The sequence below is a fragment of the Astatotilapia calliptera genome, chromosome 23 (genome assembly GCF_900246225.1).
Source record: "Astatotilapia calliptera chromosome 23, fAstCal1.2, whole genome shotgun sequence".
In the NCBI taxonomy this organism is placed as follows: domain Eukaryota; kingdom Metazoa; phylum Chordata; class Actinopteri; order Cichliformes; family Cichlidae; genus Astatotilapia; species Astatotilapia calliptera.
The window spans coordinates 9,072,374-9,095,137 of record NC_039323.1 but is presented as its reverse complement, the minus strand read 5'-3'; the positions used below and the strand labels follow the sequence as shown (position 1 = coordinate 9,095,137).

At 41.5% G+C, this 22,764-nt stretch overlaps 2 protein-coding genes across 5 annotated transcripts in view; both read right to left on the bottom strand.

Annotated features, from left to right (window-relative positions):
• nhsa (Nance-Horan syndrome a (congenital cataracts and dental anomalies)) overlaps positions 1-13,664 on the bottom strand; it is a 64,360-nt gene extending 50,696 nt beyond the window's left edge. For all 3 annotated transcript variants that reach the window (XM_026157587.1, XM_026157586.1, XM_026157588.1), the window contains exon 1: positions 13,177-13,664. In XM_026157587.1, coding sequence (XP_026013372.1) covers positions 13,177-13,456 — 280 coding nt within the window. In that variant the 5' untranslated portion in view covers positions 13,457-13,664. The remainder of the gene's footprint in view (positions 1-13,176) is intronic.
• Positions 13,665-19,701: 6,037 nt separating this feature from the next.
• reps2 (RALBP1 associated Eps domain containing 2) overlaps positions 19,702-22,764 on the bottom strand; it is a 30,797-nt gene continuing 27,734 nt past the window's right edge. For both annotated transcript variants that reach the window (XM_026159109.1, XM_026159108.1), the window contains one exon: positions 19,702-20,367. In XM_026159109.1, coding sequence (XP_026014894.1) covers positions 20,299-20,367 — 69 coding nt within the window. In that variant the 3' untranslated portion in view covers positions 19,702-20,298. The remainder of the gene's footprint in view (positions 20,368-22,764) is intronic.

The window sequence follows — 22,764 nt, the reverse complement described above, 5'->3', positions numbered from 1 at the left end:
TCGCTAATCTGCTCTGTGTTCATCTTTATTATGCAGCACTTTCCCCACAGATACACGATTTCTGCCGACCTCATTTGCCCATTTGACTACTTGATTAAATTTTCTGTGAGGTAACAATAAAACCACCAGTGACACTTAAAAATGTGAAGGAGTTGGAATGCACTTCACAAACTATTTCAGTTTTTCCCAGAAAGTGAAAGGAAAACATGACACACACTAAAACACAAACAAACCCTGATGTCGGGTTGGAGTTTAGCAGTATTCCTAAAGGAGGACAGAGCCAATATGAAAGTCAGTGCTTCTAATGAAAGACACCTTCCGCCGCATTTTAAGCTGCAGGCTGACAGCCAACAGATGGGGCTTGAGCACAGCACCGCCTTTAGGTATTTTTCTCTGGTGCATCACATCCTACTATATCAGATACACCCCGAGGGAGGGAATACTCTCTTGAGATAAAACGATGTGAACAATCCACAGCAGACCGACCCTCTATTAGTCCTGTGATGCAACAGCGGTCAACACAGCCCTCGCATTTCCCATAAAAGACTCCCCATAAAAAGCTATTTCCAGGAACCTTTTCTCCTGGGTCTGAGAGCGAAAACAAGTCAAAACCGCAACTGTAGTGACCGAAACTGTAAATCTTGTTTTTAGACAATCAGAATACTTTCATAAGGTAGCAGCTGATACATATAAAACAAAGCCACGGGGTCACGTTTCATATGAAAACAAACCTGAACTCCTGTCCTGCTGTGATGACCCTTGAAATCACTGTTTCACACACCTTGGGGCATCAAAGCAGGATCGCTATCCTGCCTTCCTTCTTTTTGGTTGCATTCACTTTCTCTGCTGATTTACTGCTTTTCACTGTTGACCACAGCACTCATACTTTACCAAATTAACTGAGGAGAAAAAGTTTTCCAGTCAGTTTTCTTTGCTTCCCAAGCCCATATTCCATTTATCAGGACAGCCCCTGCAGTACGATCAGCTTCCCTCCAACAACAGCACGGCAATTCATACTCAGCACAACGGCAGCTTTAAACAGTTAAAAGTTGAGATCAAACAACTATTGCACTGTTACATTTCTTGACAGTACTCTTGTTTTGCCTTGTGCTATAAATCCAGCGCTCCCCTTTTTGTCCCCTCTCCCTATCCTGACTCACCGCAGCAGGTTTATTTCAACTTGAGCCAAGATGAAAGCCAAGAAAGAAAGACTTAGCCCAACAGGAAAGCTAAAACCAAATCAAACTTAAAGTCCCATCCATCTATCCGTCCATCCATCCATCATCTCCCCAATTCAGGGTCACAGAAGGGCTGGAGTCTATCTATCTATCTATCCATCCATCCATCCATCCATCCATCTGCTATTGATGCCTGCTATGCTCTCTTGCTGCTGCTCTGTCTGCCTTCTACATATGCAGATATGGAAGGTCAGGAAGCTCCCAGATTCATGCTGCCAAATATTACTGCAGTTATAAATAATAATTTTCTTTTGTCTGGGTTGTTTGAGGTGTACCCATATACAGGATGCAGAGCCATGTGAAGTAATCAAACACAGAGTAAAACCAGACAAACTGACAAGGACAAAGGGAAACACTGACTATACACATGCAGAAGGATGAAAATGAGATACAAGTGAAACAGAAAGTAAACAAAAAATAATTAACTAACACAAAACCTTGACAGAAGTGGTGTGACTGAATTAAAACTCAAGTAACAAAGCTCCTCTGCTGTAGATGGTGTGAGCGGTATGAAGATAGAAAGTAGAAAAAGCCCCAACAGCCCTACAGCAGTTTCGATGGAGGTTATAAATCTGGGTTTGCGTCAAATATAATTTCACTTTATTCCACCAATCCCCACTTCCCAGAGTGCTGAACACTTAGGTGTTATCCCCCCACTTAGCTGCTGATGAACTGTGCCATTTCTTGTGTGTACAGTATACAAAGCAGTAGTTTGTTATGGTAGACTTACAGAACACAGCTCCACACAAGCTCTGGACAGACATAATGCCGGGGTGTGTGAGAATCTAAACAGGTGGAGTCTGTGGATTTACCTATTGTGCAGAAACAACAGTACGACATTTCTTTCAACACATGTTTCCAGAGCTCAGATATCAGTGGAAGTTCCCTCTGAACTCCCCAGTGAGCTCTTCAGGCTGGTTACTGGGAATTTCCTTCAGGATGAGAATCAATTTCTTGGAAATATGTCAGAAATAAGCTAGAATATCCCATTTTCTCTTAATTACATAGATAACGGTAAGAACTGACAGTGGAAGTTTGAGGTGTTATGAGATCAGTAACAATGGTCACAATAAACCTCAAAGGATTTCCTTGGAAATCTAAAGAACTCTGTTTCTCTTTCAGTCTGAGTCACAGGATGCTTGATTACTCCAGTTTGACTCCAGTGAAGGTCTGCAGTCAACACTGAGTCTGGAGCCCCTCATTTAAAAAAAACTCACTGTGGAGTGATTTATACACAAGTGCTGAAAAGCTGCATTAAATATTAAACCAAGCAGATTTACTGCGAGTACAAAGCGTGTATTTTCAGGGTTGATTGGTGGTCAGTAAATGTTTAATTCAGAAAACTGAAAAGCAGAACATAATGGAGAACAGGTCATCCATTTTTATGGCACTGCACTTTTTTGCTGCTATAGCAGGATGGTCTCTTCCCAGTGGGGCTGCTGGGAGCGGAACTGGCTGAATCCCAAAAAAAGAAACTAGGATACTGAAAAGAGGGACAGTGATAGAGAGAGACTCTGAGAGCTCAGAGAAAGCTTGCAGTCAGAAGGGAAGAACAAAGTATAAAAAAAAAAGCCGGAGGCAGTGGACAGGCTCCGAAATTACTGGCGAAAATAAAAGATTAATCGGGATGGCGAGGAAATGTCCCAGACGAGGAGGGTAAGAAGAAGAAGGGAGGAACAAAAGCTGAAGGAGGGTGAATTTATGTGCTTCACGGCACAATGAGCTGGTTAGTGAAGAGTCATCCTGACCTGTCCAGTGTTATCTGAGGCATTAAACCTCGACTCGTCCGAACAAACGGAAATCCGTGTTTTTCCTAAAACAGAAATAATCCCCAGAAAACTGCAGGAATAAATAAAGGAATGAGTTTAGACAGTGACATGGTGTTGAAGTGTCAAGAGGCAGACCAACAAAACCTCTGTATCCAGGTCAGTTTGTTCAAAAACACTCCAGCGGCCTCTTGTATCACCAAAAGTGCAAATCAGTGTGACGGGAGAAAGCCCAGAGGAGGGAACAAGCACAGCAGGGGGCAGATAAGACCGCAGAGAAAGAGTTGGACTCTGAAATGACAGAAGTCAAATGAGAGGAGCAGAGGGAGGTTCATGAGATCACTTGGAGAAGGTTTTTTCTTCAGCAGTACCTCCTTTTGTGTATTTTCTTGTCGTTTTTGACCATTTGATTGATAAAAGTGGCGTCGTCTGCCTGAAAAATCTGACAAAAACACAATGGTTAAACATTAAAGTTATGATGAGATCACACAGGGAGAAAGCTATAAGAATGTAAGCAACACACTGTCTCCTCCCACACGATGAACAAACTCAGTGTGACCTTTGCTGATTTGCTTACTTAAAAAGCGTCGCTGAATTTTGTGACAATGTTGCTAAGTTTGCGAGGTCGACATGAACCGAAGCACCATTATCACTGCTGTGAGAGGAGCGGCAGGCTGTCAAGCAGAGATGGTAAACAATGTCACATTTTTAGAGCGCATTAGACCTTGGTGAACTGAAACATTGATAAAATCATGTAAATGATCACTGAGAGACAAAGTTACAGGCAACAGAATATCTGTTTTTTCAGAGAGAGTTTCTATAATATGATGATGATATGGGACGATTTAGTCACTGAGTTTCAAAAAGAAATCAAATACTTTGCCTGACTGCTTTTAATCTTTAAATACATTTGTATTTTCTCTGGGTTTTACCAGCACGTGGCAGGATGTAATGCACTGTTACCAGTCAAATGTCATTAAACAACAAAAACAGACTAAGTATGTACAACTTCCTGCTGGGAGTCAGACCGGTAAGGCCTGTGTGGTGTGTGAGATTAGATGCTACTGCACAAACAAGGGAAACATGCAAAGCCAAAGAAAGACGGCCACGGCTGTCAAAAACTCTCACGGACAAATCTAGCACTGCAACCACGGGAGCGCTTTGGGGTCAGAAAAGTTTCTAAAATCGACCTAAAATCAACCTCCATCCATCCATTCGCTTCCGCTTATCCTTTTTCAGGTTCGCGGGGGGGCTGGAGCCTATCCCAGCTGTCTTAGAGCAAGAGGCAGGGTATGCTCTGGACAGGTCTGTCACAGGGCTAAAGCTAAAATCAACCTAAAATCTGAATCTCAGTGTAAGACATATGTCTGCGTGTGTTTGCTTGTTTCTCTGGCCACAAACTCCAACTACACGATCAGGATTGGAGCAGCCAAACTTGGCAGAAGCGTACATCTTTGCCCCCTGATGGGTCTTATCTTTGTTAGATGTTATGATTGCCTAGTTATAGTTGCCTAGTAACCACCTATCAAAGAGCCAAAATTACCTGTTTTTTGCCTTTATGCACCTACAACACCTTATAAAAGCATTGTATCGTTTTATTTTCACAGCCAACAGCAGAAATAGGCCAAAGAATACTGTAATTGAAAACAAACATCTTAAATACATGGAGAAATCCAAAGCTTGAGCACCTAAACAGCCATTCTAATATGGGAAAGACACCTAAAACCCTCAATGTCACAGCTTCTGCTTCTGAGGACAAAGGAAGCAGATAAAAATAGACCTAAAGTGACGGGCTTAACGTTTACACACACCCACATATCCAACAGGTGCCTTCTGTTTTAGCATCACTCGGGTGATGGTGCGGTGATTGATGAAAAGGCTCTTTCATCTTTAAAAGACTCAACCTGGCTGATCCGTGCGCTTGTATACAGAGGCAGGGTGAGGGAAGTTCACATTCCAGTCAAAGCCCAGTCTAAACACCTGCATGGCAAAGACTGCTGAACAATCACACGTGTTTCCTGCCTGTTAAAAAGCCACTCTGTCAGTTTCAACTTACATTGCTCCAGATTTTTCCAGCGTTTAGTAACATTGCATGAGTTTCTTTAAAGTCATGACGCACAGTTGTGGTCAAAGATCACTTATAGAGTAAAATTCACTGCAGTCTATAATGTTGTGTTGGTAAAAAGTCTTTGAAATATAATTGCAAGCATGCACTTAATTTAAATCTCTTCATATTTTTTACATGTATGACTCACCATCAGTGTTTAAGATCCTTTATCTTTTACTTCCTACTAATGTCTAACAGCCGACAGCGGGCCGGCTATTCATGTGGACTTCAGAAGAATTCCACTTGACTTTTTATCTTTTTTTTTTGCCTGCAAAGATCCAACTTCTCTTATGAATAATACCATTGCATAATATTTAAATGTGTCTTGGTGCCGGTGGTGATCTGAGAGGAAGGGAAAAGCAGGGTGGGATATAAAGTCATTTAAAGGCAGTCTTGAGTTAGGGAATCAGCACGGGTGCCCTGAAAGGCTTCTTGTGAGACAAAGGCCAGCCGACAATGGTTTTACAGCCCTGCGAGCTGTCAATATTTCTCCAGGTTGCCACGGAAAAGAATGTGGTGCGACGTCGTAAATGCATGCTGCAGTAAAGTTAGTCTAACCTGCACAGACGTGTATATTTGATCTTTGGAGGAAATGTTGTAGTTTCAGCTGCAGTACAGGATAACAGATGCGTGTGGATAGACGTTTGGGCAGATGTTGTGGAAGAAATCTTCCAGTTTTGTCTGTTGGCGACGCTCCTGGATGCACTAACTGGAGCGCTATAAGGTGCTGAGAGATAACAGCCATGTTTTAAAGACTTCACATTGGGAGATTGGAAGGGCGACATGTTGCAAGTCACAGGTTAATTTATAACAAAAAATAAAGCAGTTAGAGAAAATGTCACAATGTGGGTAAGCCCAGAATCATGATTAACATCTGATTACTTGCCGTGCCCTACGGAGGTCATGTTAGCCATAAAACGACAGGCACTGTACTGAAATCTGAGTCAACTTACAGGACCTGGAGGAAGTAAAAGACAAAAAAGCAGCCATGAGTAACAACCAGGACGAATGACTTTGTTTACTTTATTGATCTGACAGTTTAATTAGACCAGGCCCAGGACTGGGTTTTGTCGGCCTGGCGACCTGTGGCTATTCAGCCTCATGTCAAACGGTAAATCCACTTTAATTGGCCGGTCAAGTCTTTAGAGGGCGAGTGATAAGCAAGATGGAGGCGGCTGTGTTTGCTCTTTTGTGTTTTGATGGGCTGTGATTGGAGGGGGTTGGGAGGTCAGCGGGCTTTTAAGGTCAGGGGGTGGGTGGCTCCCCCTGCCACCAGTGAATTGGAGAATTTTATTCATTAACTGTCTGTGTGGTAGAGACGCTCACATACACCTCAGGGCAGAGAGACGCGTTATCACGATGCTTGATTTCTGCTCTAAGCAAAACCTTTCACCAACAACAAACCAACGGTTCACTTTCTCTGGAGGAACCGGAGCCTATTCACCTGAAAATATACAAAAGACCAGCAGAGGGATTTTAGCAGACAGCCTGAGGAGCACTTGCACTCATGGAGGGTCCCACCGCAGGAATGCAATGTGTAATAACTAACACGTTTCACTCAATCAAAGCAATGAAAAGCCTTAACCATAATTTTAGCGAAACGCCTCCTTTCATAAACAAACAGAGCCTCCAGCTTCTCCCCCTTTCTCCCCTAATGACACCAGCTATCCAGGCCAATTTAGGGAGCATGTGTGGGGTGCAAGGTCTCAGAAGTGCAAGGGAGCGCTGTGGTTTCCTGGTCACTGGCTTTTTGGGAATGGTTGACTTGACAGAACGGTTCAGCAGAAACCACTTCAATCGCAGGCCAGGCAACCCACCCGGGGCTGAGGTGCTGAGACGCACACGTGGTTAATGAGGCCTCGTGAACGGGAAGCCTTCAGTTCAGTTTGGTGCAAAGACTCAACTTTAAATATAGAACACAAAACCAAACAACGAGTTTGGTCCAGCTTGATCAGCTAAGAACTTTTTTTTAATAATCTGCTCCATAAAAATGCAAAGTCATGGAGATGAATATAAACCGCAAAGGAAGTAGAAAGAAATGACATCAGCTATATGACAGTTGAATGAAAACAACAAGCCTCAGCATCAAGGCTGTCTCGGCCTTCTCTGTGTCTGTCTGGGAAGAGGAGGAAAGGGGGGGATGGTGCAGGAATGAGTGAGCAAAGTCTTTGAAAATCTGCTCTATAATTAGCTGGGCTACTATATCAATGGAAGGTTGTCTGGACCTGCAGAAATATGCATTCTGATAATGAAAGGGAAAAGAGAAGCGGAGAGTCGAAAAGCAGTGATGTATTTCCTCTCTGTGTCTTTCTCCCTCTCTGTTCCACCATTACATAAACTAATCTCAGTTACTTGACAAATAAAAACCGAATCACATTAGAGGACGCTACCGATAAAATTTGATTTCCCTCACTGACAAAACATTTCCTTCCTACGTTATCTGAAGCTCTGTGATGAATTCCACCATTGACAAATATTGACTTTGGATGGACTCGTCAGCGCTGCCTCACTTAGTAAATCAAAGTCGCAGTAATGGCTCAACTGGATCAATTAAATGCATAAGAGAACGCTGTCGGCAGAATAATGTGGGTTATCGGTCTGAGCTGCTTCAGCGGAGTTTAAAGCACCGAGGGGACACGCTACTGCCATCCACAGAACTTCTATTACAGGCTTGCAGAGCTGCACGACAGTCACATAGATGAAGTGGAAGACTGGAGTGAAGTCCACAGACAGGATGGTTCGGAACGTTCGTCATGGGCAGTTTAGGCAGGAGAAAAGCTCCTGTGAAAGTGAGGAACTGCTCTCGTCTTAAATGTTACATAAAATGCAGTGTTTGTGTGTCAGAGAAAGTACTGCGTGACCTGATTTGTTTCATTTCAAACACGTTTGATGACTTCTTTGACAGATACAAATGTAGTAAATGTGTCTTCTGCACACTTTGTCTTATCTTAAAGATAAGGTGTTGGTTCTGGTTGACCGTGGAATTACAAGCCATTTTACTGCATTATTCCAGTAACTACGCCCAGGAAAATGGCACAATTTTAAATGTACACATCGATCGTGGCTCAAGAGTTGGGTGTTCGTCTTGTAATCGGAAGGTTGCCAGTTTAAGCCCCGGCTCGGACAGTCTCGGCCGTTGTGTCCTTGGGCAAGACACTTCACCTACCGCCTACTGGTGATGGCCAGAGGGGCCGATGGTGCGATATGGCAGCCTCGCCTCTGTCAGTCTGTCCAGGGCAGCTGTGGCTACAACTGTAGCTTGCCTTCACCAGTGTATGAATGTGAGAGTGAATGAATAGTGGTATTGTAAAGCGCTTTGAGGGGTCCCGAAAAGTGCTATATAAATGCAATCCATCATTACTATCATTATATCACACCCCCTTCTATTTTTCATGAATGCCAATATACGTATACATAAAAAAGCCAAAAAAAGGCCAAATCGTTAGATGACAGTTCAGGTTTTTCTGTCAGAGTTTTTAAGTCGTTGGTTGACTCCTGCCAGTCTAAAGTGTCAAGCTCCATGTTTTTTTGTTAATACCAAAGCTAAAACCATTAACTGTTAGCTAATGTATCGTTTTAGGCTACAGTTTCTAGTTTTTACCTAAATAAAAAGATCTTTAAAAGCATCACGGCAGTTGAAAACATAAAATCAAGAACCAGGGAAACGTTACAACCGAATAGTGTATTTCTAGTTCCACTGATGTCCAGTAAAGTGAATGAGGTCAAGTGATATTCGCTGCTTTCGGTGCTGTATGTTGACAAAACTATTGATCATACCTCATAATCTTTGAATTCAGGTGTTTTCAGTCCCATTTCTACACCCAACAGGTGCCTTTACAAACATCTGTAAAAGAATGGGTCATTCTAAAGAGCTCACTGAAGTCAACAGTGCAGTGGTTAGGCCTGATTTAGACTTGTGCAGAGAATCTTTGAATAGAATATGACGTAACCATACGTAAGTGGGAAACAGGCATTTATGCTCATGCTGGTGCAGTACATGTTAATTACTGTATGGTCATGCCCCGGTGTTTTATATGAAGTGCCATCCAACTTGACAAAAATAAAATGCTAGGACTTTTCCCCCTCCTGGGTCTCCATTCTTTGTTGTCGACAGTTTTTCCCAGAGGTAAACATACTCGTCCCTCTAGTTTTTCCACTTCTTTGTACATTCCTTCACGTCCATTCTAACAGTTTAACCAATTTCCCTTTAGGAATTTGTTGACATTTGTGAATCCCTGCATTGATGCTAAGATTGTTATTTCTTATATCGAGACAATGACTCATAAATTCAAACACTGCCAAAAATGCAGAGCAGGAATCAATGCCGCTGCTCAGGCCAGTCAAAATAGTTGCAACCCGATGTGTAGTTACATTTCACGGATGCACATCAGGTTAAGTCATTACTAGTGAAACATACGTCAGGTATAACAGTATTCCACCAATGCAACAAGTCAGTTAGTGAAATTTCTTCCCTTCTAGATATTCCAAGATCAACTCTTTAATTGTATAATTGTGACGTGAACCTCACATGAACATCTGTACAAAAACTGTGCACTGGGAGCTTCACTGCATGGGTTTCCATGACTGTGTGCAGAGGTGCACATATGTTTGGTCTGTGCCATAACAGTGCTAAGTGCACAATTAAGAATTAGAGCTATAACGGGTAGATTGCTCTACACAAATCCAATGCATCATTAAATTGTACTTGACAACCACCCCCACGACTGTCACAGCATCCAGGTTTAACAACTTGGCAGAAATCACGCAGTCCCTCCTTTGCTCTTAGCAAAAACAGTTTTCTTGCAAGCAGCTGAAGCTACAAATTAAAACCAGACAGCTTCCAGTAGTAAAAATCTGTCCCTTCCCGACAGACGCTCTATATTCATATGCCAATATCTCTTTATAGAGCTTATGATCCGATGTGAACTAATGCCAGCTCATTGGTATTACTTCTGTTGTTTGAAGCCTTTCGTCAGCATTTTACGGCGTTACTGAAGGTTTATGTTGTAATACTACAACCAGTAACAAGTCTTATCACTTTCAACTGCAGTCACAAGATTATCAGGTAAGACTCTGCACACAGTTTGCACACGAAGGTCTTGCAGTGGATTTAGGGAGTTCAGATCTCGTGCTGGAGTTCTGCTCAGTTTGTCTCTGTGCTGCTCTGAGTCTGCTCTGTTCCTCCTTTATTCTGGATTTATTCTTCTGCAGTCTCTGGCGTGGTTTGTACAAGGAATGTGGTGAACTGCCAGCCATGCGCTCTTGGACCAGAAAAGCCAGAGGGCCACTTGCCGCCACAACTATTACAGCGCTTCATTCGTACTGAGCCAGTGTAACCTAAAACCCAGCAGAGTCCTCTAACATGAGACTACACGGAGGAGCTCTGATGGCAGTTCAGCTCACTGATGGGGTGTCACAGGAGAACTGTTCAAACACAGGACTTATATGACTTGTATGTGTTTGCGTGTGTCCAAGAAAGAATACCAAAAAGAAATGACAGATTTTTACTTTACAGAGGCAATGCACAAGAAATCAATGAGAGTGAGAGCATCAATTTCAGTGTTTAAAGACAGATTTGCTAAAATGTAAAGTACAGTACAGCACCTATACAGCTGGTGTAGCTGATAAAGAATCAAAGCAATCAAAGTAAAAGTGAAAGAGATGCACAGCATTCCCAGCAAAAAAGGACTCGTTTGACCCAAATGTGTCAGCATCTCAGCCTGGATTTAAAAACATGCCTGCATGCAAATATTACCACAGCGAGCTGCAATATTAAAGCAGCAGGCTGCTAACGTGGCACAGCAGAGCAATACCTTACCAACAGGTTAGCATCTGATCCTGCATGATTCACTATTGGCGAATGAATCTACATTGCGTCCTCCACCTCCAGCAGTCGTCCTGTGGTCAAGTCACAGCCACATCATGAAAGCCACCCCACCCCCCCGCGCAGTGCCTACTGAGCTATCTGTGCTCCATTTACACCAATTGTCATTCAGATAGGGCAGGGTACTGCTGTTTATGGCTACCCGTGACACACATTAATATGAAAAGCATAATTAAGAGCAATTAGGCTTTTCTAGGGAAGGGGGTTAGCTAGAAACACAGCATGCAAAATCTGTTGTGGCGTTTCATCCAGTAATATTACTTGCATGTATTACTTGTATGTAACAACAGTAAATGTTTAAAATGGGGATAGAAGAAGCTTGAATTAAGAGAGGATTGCGATCACTTGAAAGGGGTAGCTACCATCACCGTTGCCTTTGACTTACAGCTTCAAGATAACCCATGAACGAGAGACTCCTACTGATCATGTGCGGCTTATTGTGACTGAATCCTACAAAACAAGCCACAAAAAACGACACACATCTGTTGATTAAAAGAAATCTCCGAAGAAATCTTAAAGTTTATATTGAGTTTAAGAGGGGTCAGCAGATATCCATCCTGCACATAAATACCTTAAGGCAAAGTAACCCATTCACAGACCTCAGGAAGCAGGTTCTGCATGGGGAACATGCGAGGACTTGCTGAACGTAAACTAAAAGAGGGGGGGTAAATGCACTGGGGTATATCCAGGCTGCAGAAACTGTTCTGGGGATGGATAATTGTGGGATGTGGACAGAAGAGAGAGGGGTATGCAGGTTCTCTAAGTGCTTACTTGAGAGGGGTGTCATTTTAAACACACACACATACACACACACACTTATCAAAACACATCACCCCCGAGTCACTCAGGGAAGGGAGATTAAAGGAGCGAGGGGATGGCCACATGCTGTGTTATCAGGCTAATGAATGCTTTCTGGTGGCCAAGCAACGTTTTACATATGAAGAAGGGCAAGTGTGAATAACATGTTTAATCTTAACACGCCAAGAAGTCAGCTCAGGGCAAGAAGTCTTTCTGTTTTTACAAATAACAGCAGCCCACACCGACACTCACCGGAGCTTTTACTTGTCAGAAGGTTACCGTAGTGAGAAGGACGGAGGAAAAAAGACCTGCTTGCTTCTTTAATTCATTCACGGTTAAAGTGAATTATGTTGGAGCTTGATCACACATGGGTGAAAGTGAAAGGGCCAGAGACAGGGGCATCATAATCCTCAAACTTCCTCATATCGGTATTATGGCAAATAACTTTAGGGATGAGCCTTTTCCTCACATATCACAGCTCCATATCCTCCATGTAATATACACCAAGACTGCCATGATTCTGATGGTCTTGAAAGGGGAGATGACCAAAAATGATCAAACTGAATTTTTCCTGCTCAAAACGAGCCTTTGGGGGATGACTGCACAGGTAAGCAGGACTAGTCTATAGTAGTTAAAGCACACCTGTTGCCTTAGTTACCAGGACTCTTTTAGCTCTTTAAGAAAGAAACATTATGGTAAAATGGGTTAAATTAAGCCCGACAAAATACAGATTAAAAACCTTTTTATTTTCTTTTGGTAGAAGGTCAAAATTCTCTACTTGAATGAAAAACATTCATGCATAAGTTTGAGCTCATTAACAGTGGTATCATTTTTTAAAAATTCAAATCTTCTCTTTCATTGATGCACACATGTTCTCTTTAATCATAGCATATTTAAGTGGTTATATATATATTTATTAGAGGTCACTAAAGAGCCGCATATGGTTATGATCTGTCAGGTTTTAATGTAGTTGTTAAATCTGTGGCTCTTTTATGTCAGCAAAGAAAATGCTGATGGAGAGAGTCATTGCTTGGGTGAGTTATAGCAAATTAATAGCCGGATTTAAGTGGCTCATAGTTTGAGGCTGGGACAGCCAAACTGTCACACACCCATCGGCGTGGGAAGACAGCACAGGTCTCTCTGGAAGATATATAAAAAATAAAGTTATTAAATGACCTTTGAGCCACTTTGTTACAGCTTGGGCTGGTTTTGAGCTACTGTAGCAGCAATAACACAACTTTTATTTAAATCTGCGTCATTTTTTGGAATAAACGTCACTGATGGAAAATAAAAACGGTGCCTCCTCGTGCAGCTGTCTCCCAGAGCCGCGCGCTCGCAGGCAGCTCGGGTATAAGCAGATACTCAGAGCGGGTCGGTACTCACGCACTGCCTCCTGTTTGGGGTCCAGCTCGGAGCAGGTCTGTTGAAGTTGGCCGATCCTGCCCTGGAGCCCCCGGACCCGCTGGTTGGTGGTTGTGAGCTCGTTTTCCAGCTCCTGGAATATGGAGTAGGCATGTTTGGCCAGGTCCGACAGCTGCCGCAAGGTCCGAGATAGAGCCACATTACTGATGGAGACCAGATCCTCGAAAACCAGACCCTCCTCGTTTGGGACTTGATACCTGCACAGTAACTGGGGTTCCACTATTCTTTTGGCAAATGGCATATTGTTGTGGAGCGGGAAATAAATCCAAGAAAAGTCACCCAGGAGTGAGAAGAAAGTTGCTGTGCCCCCTCGGCCCCCGATCCAGTTTGACTGAACTCAGCTGCTGCTGCCGCTGGTGCCCCCCATCCTTTCATTTGTTAGAGAGGACTGTTGTGCTCCTCGCCGCTGCGCCGGGTCATCTGCTGCCCTAATGCTGGTGTGTTTTTCACTGTTACGAAGTAAAAGAGGTGGTTTTTAAAAAGAAGCATGTGGGAAGTCCCGGAGTGGAGTTCCGGGGATGAGTGGATCCGGACTCCGCCTGCTTCAACCCTGTAAACACTCCACAGCAAACGCTTCAGATGCATTGGAGGCATAGCAGAACGAACACTACAGAATATTAAAAGAGCAATTAATTAAAAGGCCATATTTTTAAATTATTCTTATTATTCTTCTAAAGTTGTTCTCTTTTAGAAAAAGCATGGATGTTGGTTTTCTTTGCGTTTTGGGGATGCACAGTGAACAGGAACACTTAACTCCCTGCAGTCTGGTGGATTTCCTGCACCAGTTTATGCTATAGCATGAACCTCATGTCTTTGTTTACGTAAAGAAAAACACAGAAATCAGTGACTGGGTAACATTAACTGGACTGTAATGCAGTGAGGCTCTGGGGCATGATGCATTACTTTCAGGGAATGTTATTTGTATAGCCCAGTATCATCTGTAATGGTTCAAAGGTCCTCACAGGCATACAAAATATATTAAAAGCAGGGAAAAGACAAGCAAACAGGCAAACATATATGAAAAATACAAAGTATTACTGAGGAAAATGTGCATCTGCTTTGCATCTAAATCTGATAAAACCTGTGGTTAGTAAAATGTTTTTACAAAAGTGCCACTACTTGCTCAAATTAAATCCATACAGGTTATTTGCAGTTAAAAGTCCTTAACAGATGGCCCATAAGCTGTTAATAAGACAAAAGGAAAATGCAGTCAAATAAAAAAAGAGGAAGGAAAGAGAGAAAACTAAGTTAAGAAGGTTAACGAAGTGTCTTTAAATGTGTTTGGAAAAAACATCGCGCAAACAGTTGCTTGCTTTAAAGGAAGATATATGCTAAACTGGGAGACAAAGAAGGGATTTCATTATTGGGGTAATATATTAAAATGTCAAAGGTCTCACACATGTGCACCTCAGCAGCTACTGAGATTAACTGAAAACAAAAATGTTAGTTATCATTTTCTTAAGATTAGTTAAGAAACTTCTGAATTTCTTTCGAGAATTATTTTGAGACAAAGTCCTGATGTCTGACCTCCTCCTTGTTTTTCTTTCTGGCTTTAGGAACCTGCCTCCACCTGCAAAGCATCAGAGGAGAGAAGGACACACATAAAGGAGAGAAGGAGACACTTCGTGTCATTGTTTTTATTTTGATTTTAGTTTACCATACAATATTCAGCAGCGGTATCTACGGTTAGGGTTTAATAAAAGCTTTGGCAATATTCAAGTTATAAACACATCACATGTATTACGTGTCATAGAGAGGGTGTTTGCTAACTAGATGTTGGGGACATTCAGCGCATTCATGCCAACCATTATGTTTTTTAGCTTTTGAGTTCTTGAGACTGCATTTGAGCTCCAAAGTGGCTGATGTGCAGTCCTCTATGCCATTCAGCTACGTCTCTGACAAGGCAGATGTCTTGGACTGCAGCTTTCTCCTCGCTCTGCTCAGTTCTCCACCTGCTGCATGTCCTGGTTGATGTGGCCCTGCAGCCAGCAGCAGATCTCACCCAACAATTTGTACTGCTGCCAACTGCAGTCCAACACACTGGAGCTGGAATACAATACCAGCCTGATCAGCATGCAGGTAACGAAACAGAAGGTGGGATGGGCTGTGTATCCGAGTGCTAAAAATGATGCATTTGTTTCAATGTTTCACAAGAAGCTCAAACAACACAAACATATTAACACAAAGTAAGTCATGTTGTTTTTTTTTCTTTAGTTCTAGTCTTAAAGTAAATCCAGAGTATTAAAATCTCTTAAATCTAACTTAAGCTTCAGGAAGTCTGTTGAAAAAAAAGAAGACTTGATTTAGTTTATTTGCTATAGGGATATCCAGCACATTTCCTTCATTCACTCTTGCGCAGTAAAACAACAATAATTCAGCTTTCACGTTGTCATACCCCTGTGTAGGTTAATCTTCACTTTTAACTCTGTTTGCAGACCTGACAGCCTTAGCCGAGCTTCATTCACATTTGCTGAATGAGTGTTTAGTTAAATCCCACCAGCTGACGGGGCCAGAATCGACAGCTCCAAAGCCTTTCCTGTGGCCTAGCTAATGTCCACACCAGAAGTGCAACCTTTGCAAAGCCCAGCCGCGGACAAAGGCGGGACGAGAGAAGCTCCGTATGTCGTCATCTTTGAGTAATGGTGCTGGAACAAAAGGCCGAACTTGAACAGACAAAAGCTGGTAATCTTTGTTGTGAGAAGAGTCAGCTTTAACTTGAAGTGAGCAGGGGTGATATGGACACAGTTTACTTACCGTGAACTGAGAAAAACGTGCTCTCCACGTCCACAGATCACAACATTAAAAAGCGCTGACAGGTGGAGTGAGTTATAATATTTTTACAACCTTGGCGTATCTTTTGTGAAGATGTGTTGAACTTCAGCATATAAAAAAGGTGGTGCATACAGCAAGGCCCTGCTCTCTTCCTGATGCATGTTTGGAAATGAGACAGCTTTGAATATTAGATGCATTTCACAGGCACGCTTCCTGTTTTATTTTGGTGTCTTCTGTTGCTCTATTTTTCCCACCTCTGATTTCCTGATTGAATCCTCCTGCGTCTTGTTTCTTGTTTCTCAGTCAGACCTCTGTATACATCCAGTCCTATCTCCTCCTCAGCCTTTTGTTATTCTTTATGTTTTCTGTTCCTTTTTGATATTTTTAAAGTATCAGCCATCGGAGCTGTGGTATCTCACTTAGGTCCTCTGTCAAAGCACACTATCTATGTCTTGATATGCCTTTATTTGGCTTTTAGTGTCATTTTTATGTCATTCATTTATATGGAGATAAAAATGGAGGCCCGGTTAATTCTCTGTGTTGTGTCTGAGAACACAAAATATCAATCCATCTGTAAGAATCATTAATACTAATAAGCACGTGCAGAATAATCAGGCAGCTGCTGTTTAAGTGGGAGACGGTTATTATAAGAGCAGGCTTATACTTAGAGGCACATGGCTGACATACAGTTTCCTCATCACGCTCAGTTGTCATCCTGAAATGCAAACCAAACATTTTTAAATAGTATTTATAGTTGAGTGAGAATGACTCTCTGTTAAGCCAACTGACTTAATGAATGCACACAGTCCTCTCCCGTTGTATAAGATGAAATAAACCTATAGTGTGGATGGAGTGACTGTAAGTTGATGCAGCAGGTACCGACATGCAGGATTGTGCCAAATATTGGTTATGGCGCAGAGGAATTACGAGCGTCTTGTTGTCGTCTGGCATCCTGCGTCTGCTTCCCAGACTGAACTTATTTACTCAGGCTCATTCATTTTCTCAGATGCCTCAAAAACTTTCTGCCTTTTTTCCTTGGATTGAGTATCGGTTTCTCTTTTCTATTCCTTAAAAATGCCCTGGGAATTCAATCATGCAAAAGAATTCAGCGAGTATCCGTCTTTTCTTGGTCTCGGTGATAGGCTTAATTTAGTCTTGGAGAAAACTTCACATATTGGAAACAAGTCATAATCAACTACTTACAGGAGAAATTAGAGATGAAATGAGCGACTAAAGCTGGGATCAAACTTGCTTGAGGATTTGCACGTTCCAGAAAATGTGAGGTACTAAATGGGAAACAGCATGGCTGACACGTGACAAGTGCCAAAAACTGCAGTTCTTCTAACGGCCACTTGAGGCAGACTCTGAAGGCAAGCCATTCCCCACAGACTCTGATGTTAGCTGCTGTGAAAATTACACCCTAGTACAAAAATAGTTTGTTTCTCTATAGCTAAATCCTCTTCATAACAACAACATCGAGAGTTTTTCGATATCTTATCCATTTGAATTTTTTAGAGGCTTAAAATGAGGGAGGCGGAGCCACTTTGTCTGACACCTGGGACAGCTGTTAGCTGCAGCCAACAGCTGTCTGCTGGGTGTCTCCTCAGCAAATGCAGTCACTGAGCTGGAGCTGTTGAATGTTTTGCAGACTTAAAAAAAAAAAAAAATCATACTACTCCAAAACCAGAATTTTTAAATATTCAAAGTGAAAGTAACTATATTTACTCAAATACTGTTTAGTAACACTTTGAGATACTTAGAGTATTTACAATCTCAAGTAAATAATATACTTTTTTTTGTATAACAAGTTGAGCAAGTACTTTATAGATTATGTTTAACATGCTAGCACATGATAATAAATAAATAATAATGGAAAACTATACAGTAGATAAGATTTTAGTTGACTTTATTTTTGATATTTATGTTTTCTAATACTTTATGCATTTACTTAACTAAAACTTTCAATTAAATTATTTTCCTTTTAGCAGCTTATTTATAACATTGTATTTACTAGTACTGAGTACCACCTCTCTAGCAATGTCATTTAGCTACTAAACATATGGCTAAATAGGCAGTCTATATTTCTAGCAAACTACCAAAATGTGACACTTCTTGATCATAAGAAGAACTTGATCATAATTCAAAATCATAACAAACAAAGAAAAATACCACATAAAGTATTATTAGTGGGCTCAGTAGTGTAGGTGAATATGTGAGATGAGAAGTTCTGAATGCCATGAACCAAATGCACTCCACTGGAGCCTCTTTCAAAGCTCCAGTGGAGTGCTTTGAAAGAGGACCAGCACACCAGGCCCAGGTGTTGGCTGTGATGCCTCCACTTAGTACCTACAAGAAAAGCTGCCACACAGACAGGAAGGTGGGACAGAGAGGGTCTGCAGATCACCAAAGTTACTCCAAATTACCCTCATGGGGGGATATGCATTTAGTACCTAATGTTATGTCAAATTTGCCAAGAACGTTAATCCCAAAGATCACGACTCCTCCTCCTCTGTGGATCACGAATATAAAGAATAGCCTTAGCTAGTGAAACATTTTGTTTGGACCAACATGCCAATTAGCCAACAGACCAAATGAGTGAGCCAGCATTCTCATCAGCTCCTATAACACATTTGTAACTAATAAAAAACAGATGATGCATGATAATAATAACAATCAGAGGAGCTATTAGAGACGCGAGTGCAGCACATGACTGAGAAAGCGGCCCATCTGTGGGTGGTGTGTCTTTAATGAGAGCCAAGTGTGTCAGAGGATATTTTGGGATGGCAGCAGCAGAAGGTCTGGGAATACAGCCATCAGTAGTGATCTGGGTGACCCTCGGTTGTTGTGTCTGTGTCACAGAAAAGCTCGGCTGCTTTGTGACTGCCAGAAAGTTTCGACTGCTGCCCGTTTGATCTCTCCTGCCCTCATACCCAACATGTGATAACGGTTTCTCAGACATCTGTTTATACATCCAAATTTAGTGGAGCTGTTGAGGCATCTTTATACAGCAAACCAGTGGTAATAAAAGCATTTCAAGCAACAAAAATAGACTTTATTGATTAGTTCCATTGTTGTCTTAAGACCAGAGCTCAGTCGTGCACAGTTTCAGATTCATTTACATTCTCACATAAGTTTAACACAATCATGCAGTTTCAGGCTTGCCATCTCATTATCACAATCATGATCCAACAGTAGTGTGAAAAAAAGCAATAAACACATGACCATGCCTGCTTTTTCAGCCAGTCTTTAAATCTATCATGACTATTAGATGATTATTGTGCTTATTATTTCATTTTTTAGCCGTTAATACTGATTTGGGTTTTGCTTTTTTTTTTAGCCTGTAATATTATAAAAGTTGTTATAACAGCAGATTGGCTGTTTAGAAAAAACTCTGAGTTTAAAATAATCTCGCCAATAGCAGATGTAGATTTTTACTAAGGAAAAGGCAATTTACGAAATCGCAATTATTATGAAGAATAACTGTTGACATTGTGAAATCTTTTTTTCATCAAGGCCAACTCTGCATGATAACAAACATAAAGATGTCAGGCAACACTTACATCAAACATGTAGCAACTTCACATGAAAATGCTCATATTACATACAAATCCAGTGTCGACATTCGTCACATGTGCTACGGATACAGTCCTCAAAACACACATTTTTTGTGGACGCTCAAAATGTTTTGTTAAATCAGATTCATTCCACATCCAATGTTTTATTTTTTGCCATCCTTTGAAATGTGCACTTTTATTTTTCCTTCCAGTGCAAACAGCGTAAGAACGAGAAATCAATCTGTAGCACCATCGCTTGTTTTATTGTGTGTGTGTGTGTGTGTGTGTGTGTGTGTGTGTGTATATAGATGAAATGTGGTGCGTAGAAAAACATGAAATCTGAGAAGATGGGCTGGACAGAAAATAAGATTTTTCATAATCATGGATAGATGTGCAAACACGTCCTGTAAACCATAAAAGATTTATGAGAGAACCTAACAGTGAATCACAACACAAATAAGTTAGAAAGTCATAAAGAAAACATTGTACATGTGCATATTATACAGTGATTAAAAACACACGGTTTAGTCCTGCAGAGCATCTTTAACAATAATGCAAACAAACACATGGACTCGAGCTGGAGCTGATAATTCAAGAAAAGTAACATCCCTGTCCGTTGAGTCAAAAATGCACTTTGCTTCCATCGTCAGACAACAACCACTTGTGTCTTGGCTTAAACATTTGTGTTTAATAGAGAAACCGATGCGCGCCCCTGTGACAGAACGGGAAGGTGACTCCGATCAGACTTCGGGCTCAGTCATGTCGAAGCCAGAGGCCGTAGGAGCTCCAGCTGGGACTCCAAGGTGACCCTCTCCTTATGAACCACCTGCAGCCAAGCAAAAGAAAACATGACCTCTGATCGCTGCAGTCTGAACAAGAGATGCACCTCAGGCGGTAATGACATTATTTGCTTTGTTTTCTGTGGTGACGACGGCCAAGAACAAGGTTGAAATCTGGCCAACGGCCCCAAAAGATCACAGTGTTAATTACTACAAAATATGAAAGTGCTGGAAAAAAATGAACAGCTTGCAAAGATTTGAGATACAAGATGACTTTTACAAATTGTAGAACGAAGCAGGAAATCTTAACTAAAATCAGGATTATTAATGTGCTCCCTGCGGGCAAACGGTAGAATGGTAGCTTCTGGCTTTCGATGCAGTTGATTGCAGTTTTAAACTGAGAAAAATGTGTTTTTCACCCTGAAAGCTTCATGTGGATATGAAGAAAAATATAATGGTGCAAAATTCCAGTGCACATCATATTTTGAGGGCCTGTGAATTAGAAATTATTCATGGTATGAGGTAAAATTTTGCAAGCCTTTATTAAATAGAAGAGAAAAAAAAACTGAGGGCATGAATGGGAAATACAGGATCTTTGACTGAACCCCAGTTCACATTAAGAAACATCAGAGCAGTATTAAAGCAAACATTTTGTGTTAATATCCCAAAAACAGAAACATACAATAACAACCATTCTTTGAACCCAAAGATTTCAAATAATGATTAAAAGTTACACTTTGAAACACAAAACACTGCAGACAGACCGATTACTGACTTTTCCGTTCATCACGGGCACGGTGGAAAATAAAGGCTGTCGCGGCAGCCTGCTTTTATTACTGGATTATTGTGTCAAACTGCGCCCGCTAACAGCTTGTGTCAGACCTCTGTGCAGATTCTCCGGTGTGTTACTCCTGTGAAAACTTTGGGCAGCTTAGTGTTTAAAATAAATCACTGATTATGGAATTATTTTCTTTGATGTATGCGTTTTTCCTGCGTGGCGCCCAATCACATGCCTTCTCCCAGACCTTGTGAACCCCTGCACAAAATATGGAACTGATTATGTGAGTGGAGAGTATGTACAGCATTAATATTTGGAATCTGACCTTGTCACTCCCAACATTAAAGCACAAAGCTCTACACAGCATGGAGGGGGAGAGACGATAATAACTTGCCCCCAGGGAGAGGGTATACTGCAATAAGAGTATAGCAGGAGAGTTAAGTTAACTGCCTGTCTGCTATGTTGTGTGTGTAACACGATTAATCCCCTCAAGTGGCCTCTAATATTCATTACACCCCCAATATGAAGGTGTTGGACAGAACGATGGAAACTCCCTGACTAATCTTAAGACTAAGGGTGTAGCTAAGGAAATATTACAGTTTGCCACCTCAAGTGGAAGAGACTGAGTGAATGTGGAATATTTACAGCATTAATATCTGGAATTTAGGCCCTGACCTTGTCGCTCCCTAAAAGAGAGCACAAAGCTCTGCACAGCAGGAGAAAGAGGAGTGAACACAATAAGTGCCCCCAGGGAGAGCGTACACTGCCATGTGAGTATAGCAGTAGACTCAAGACTCAACAATGTAAAAAGATTAATCCCCCGAAGTGGCCCCTAATGTTCATTACACCCCCAAAAATGTGAACTGAGCATAATAGGATTCTCCCACTCTCAGTGCTGTACTAGCTGTAGGCCCGAAAGCTTAAGATTTACCCTGAAGGTGGCAACAGAGGAAAGGTCACGAGGTCAGTTCTGATGTGAACGTGGAAAATAAACAGAGTTAATATTAGACACTTACTTTTTGGTGTCTCCCCACTCTGCACTAGAATAAAGGTCATAAGGTCACTGATATATCGAGTTGAATGCATTGCACTTATTAGACTGCTAGTGCATGAAAAGCTAATATTTTGGCTTGAGGTTGGTGCTCAAATGGAAAAGATTTCTGTATATGCAGCGCATGAGACCTACATTTAAACTGGAAATTCAGACTAATAGCATTGCTGGTGGATCATGTCTATCCAGGCTAAACTTGAATAGGCCTGCACCGGCCAACGTATCTTCACTGAACATCAACATTCTTAACCGTATCAGATGAAAACTTCATCGGAATTAACAGATTTGTTGGAATATTTATGCACTTCCTTCTCTGGGATAAATCAAAACCCCGGTTGGATTTTGTGTTGCATGCAAGTGCTGCTCAGTTGGACAAATTTCCAGAGTTAAGAAGCTGTTCCTCTAACTTTATTATGCTCACGTGCCTATTATCGTTTTGTTTTATGTCATTTAAAAACGAAAATGACTCATGTTTTTTATGTATATGTCCCACTATAGTATAAATTACAGTCTTGAAAAAGAACGTTTTCACATGACTCTCTGCATTTCTGTGAAAAACTAAATGCATGCCATGATTAGGCAGCTTGTAAAAACACCTTTATCAGGAATAACTTG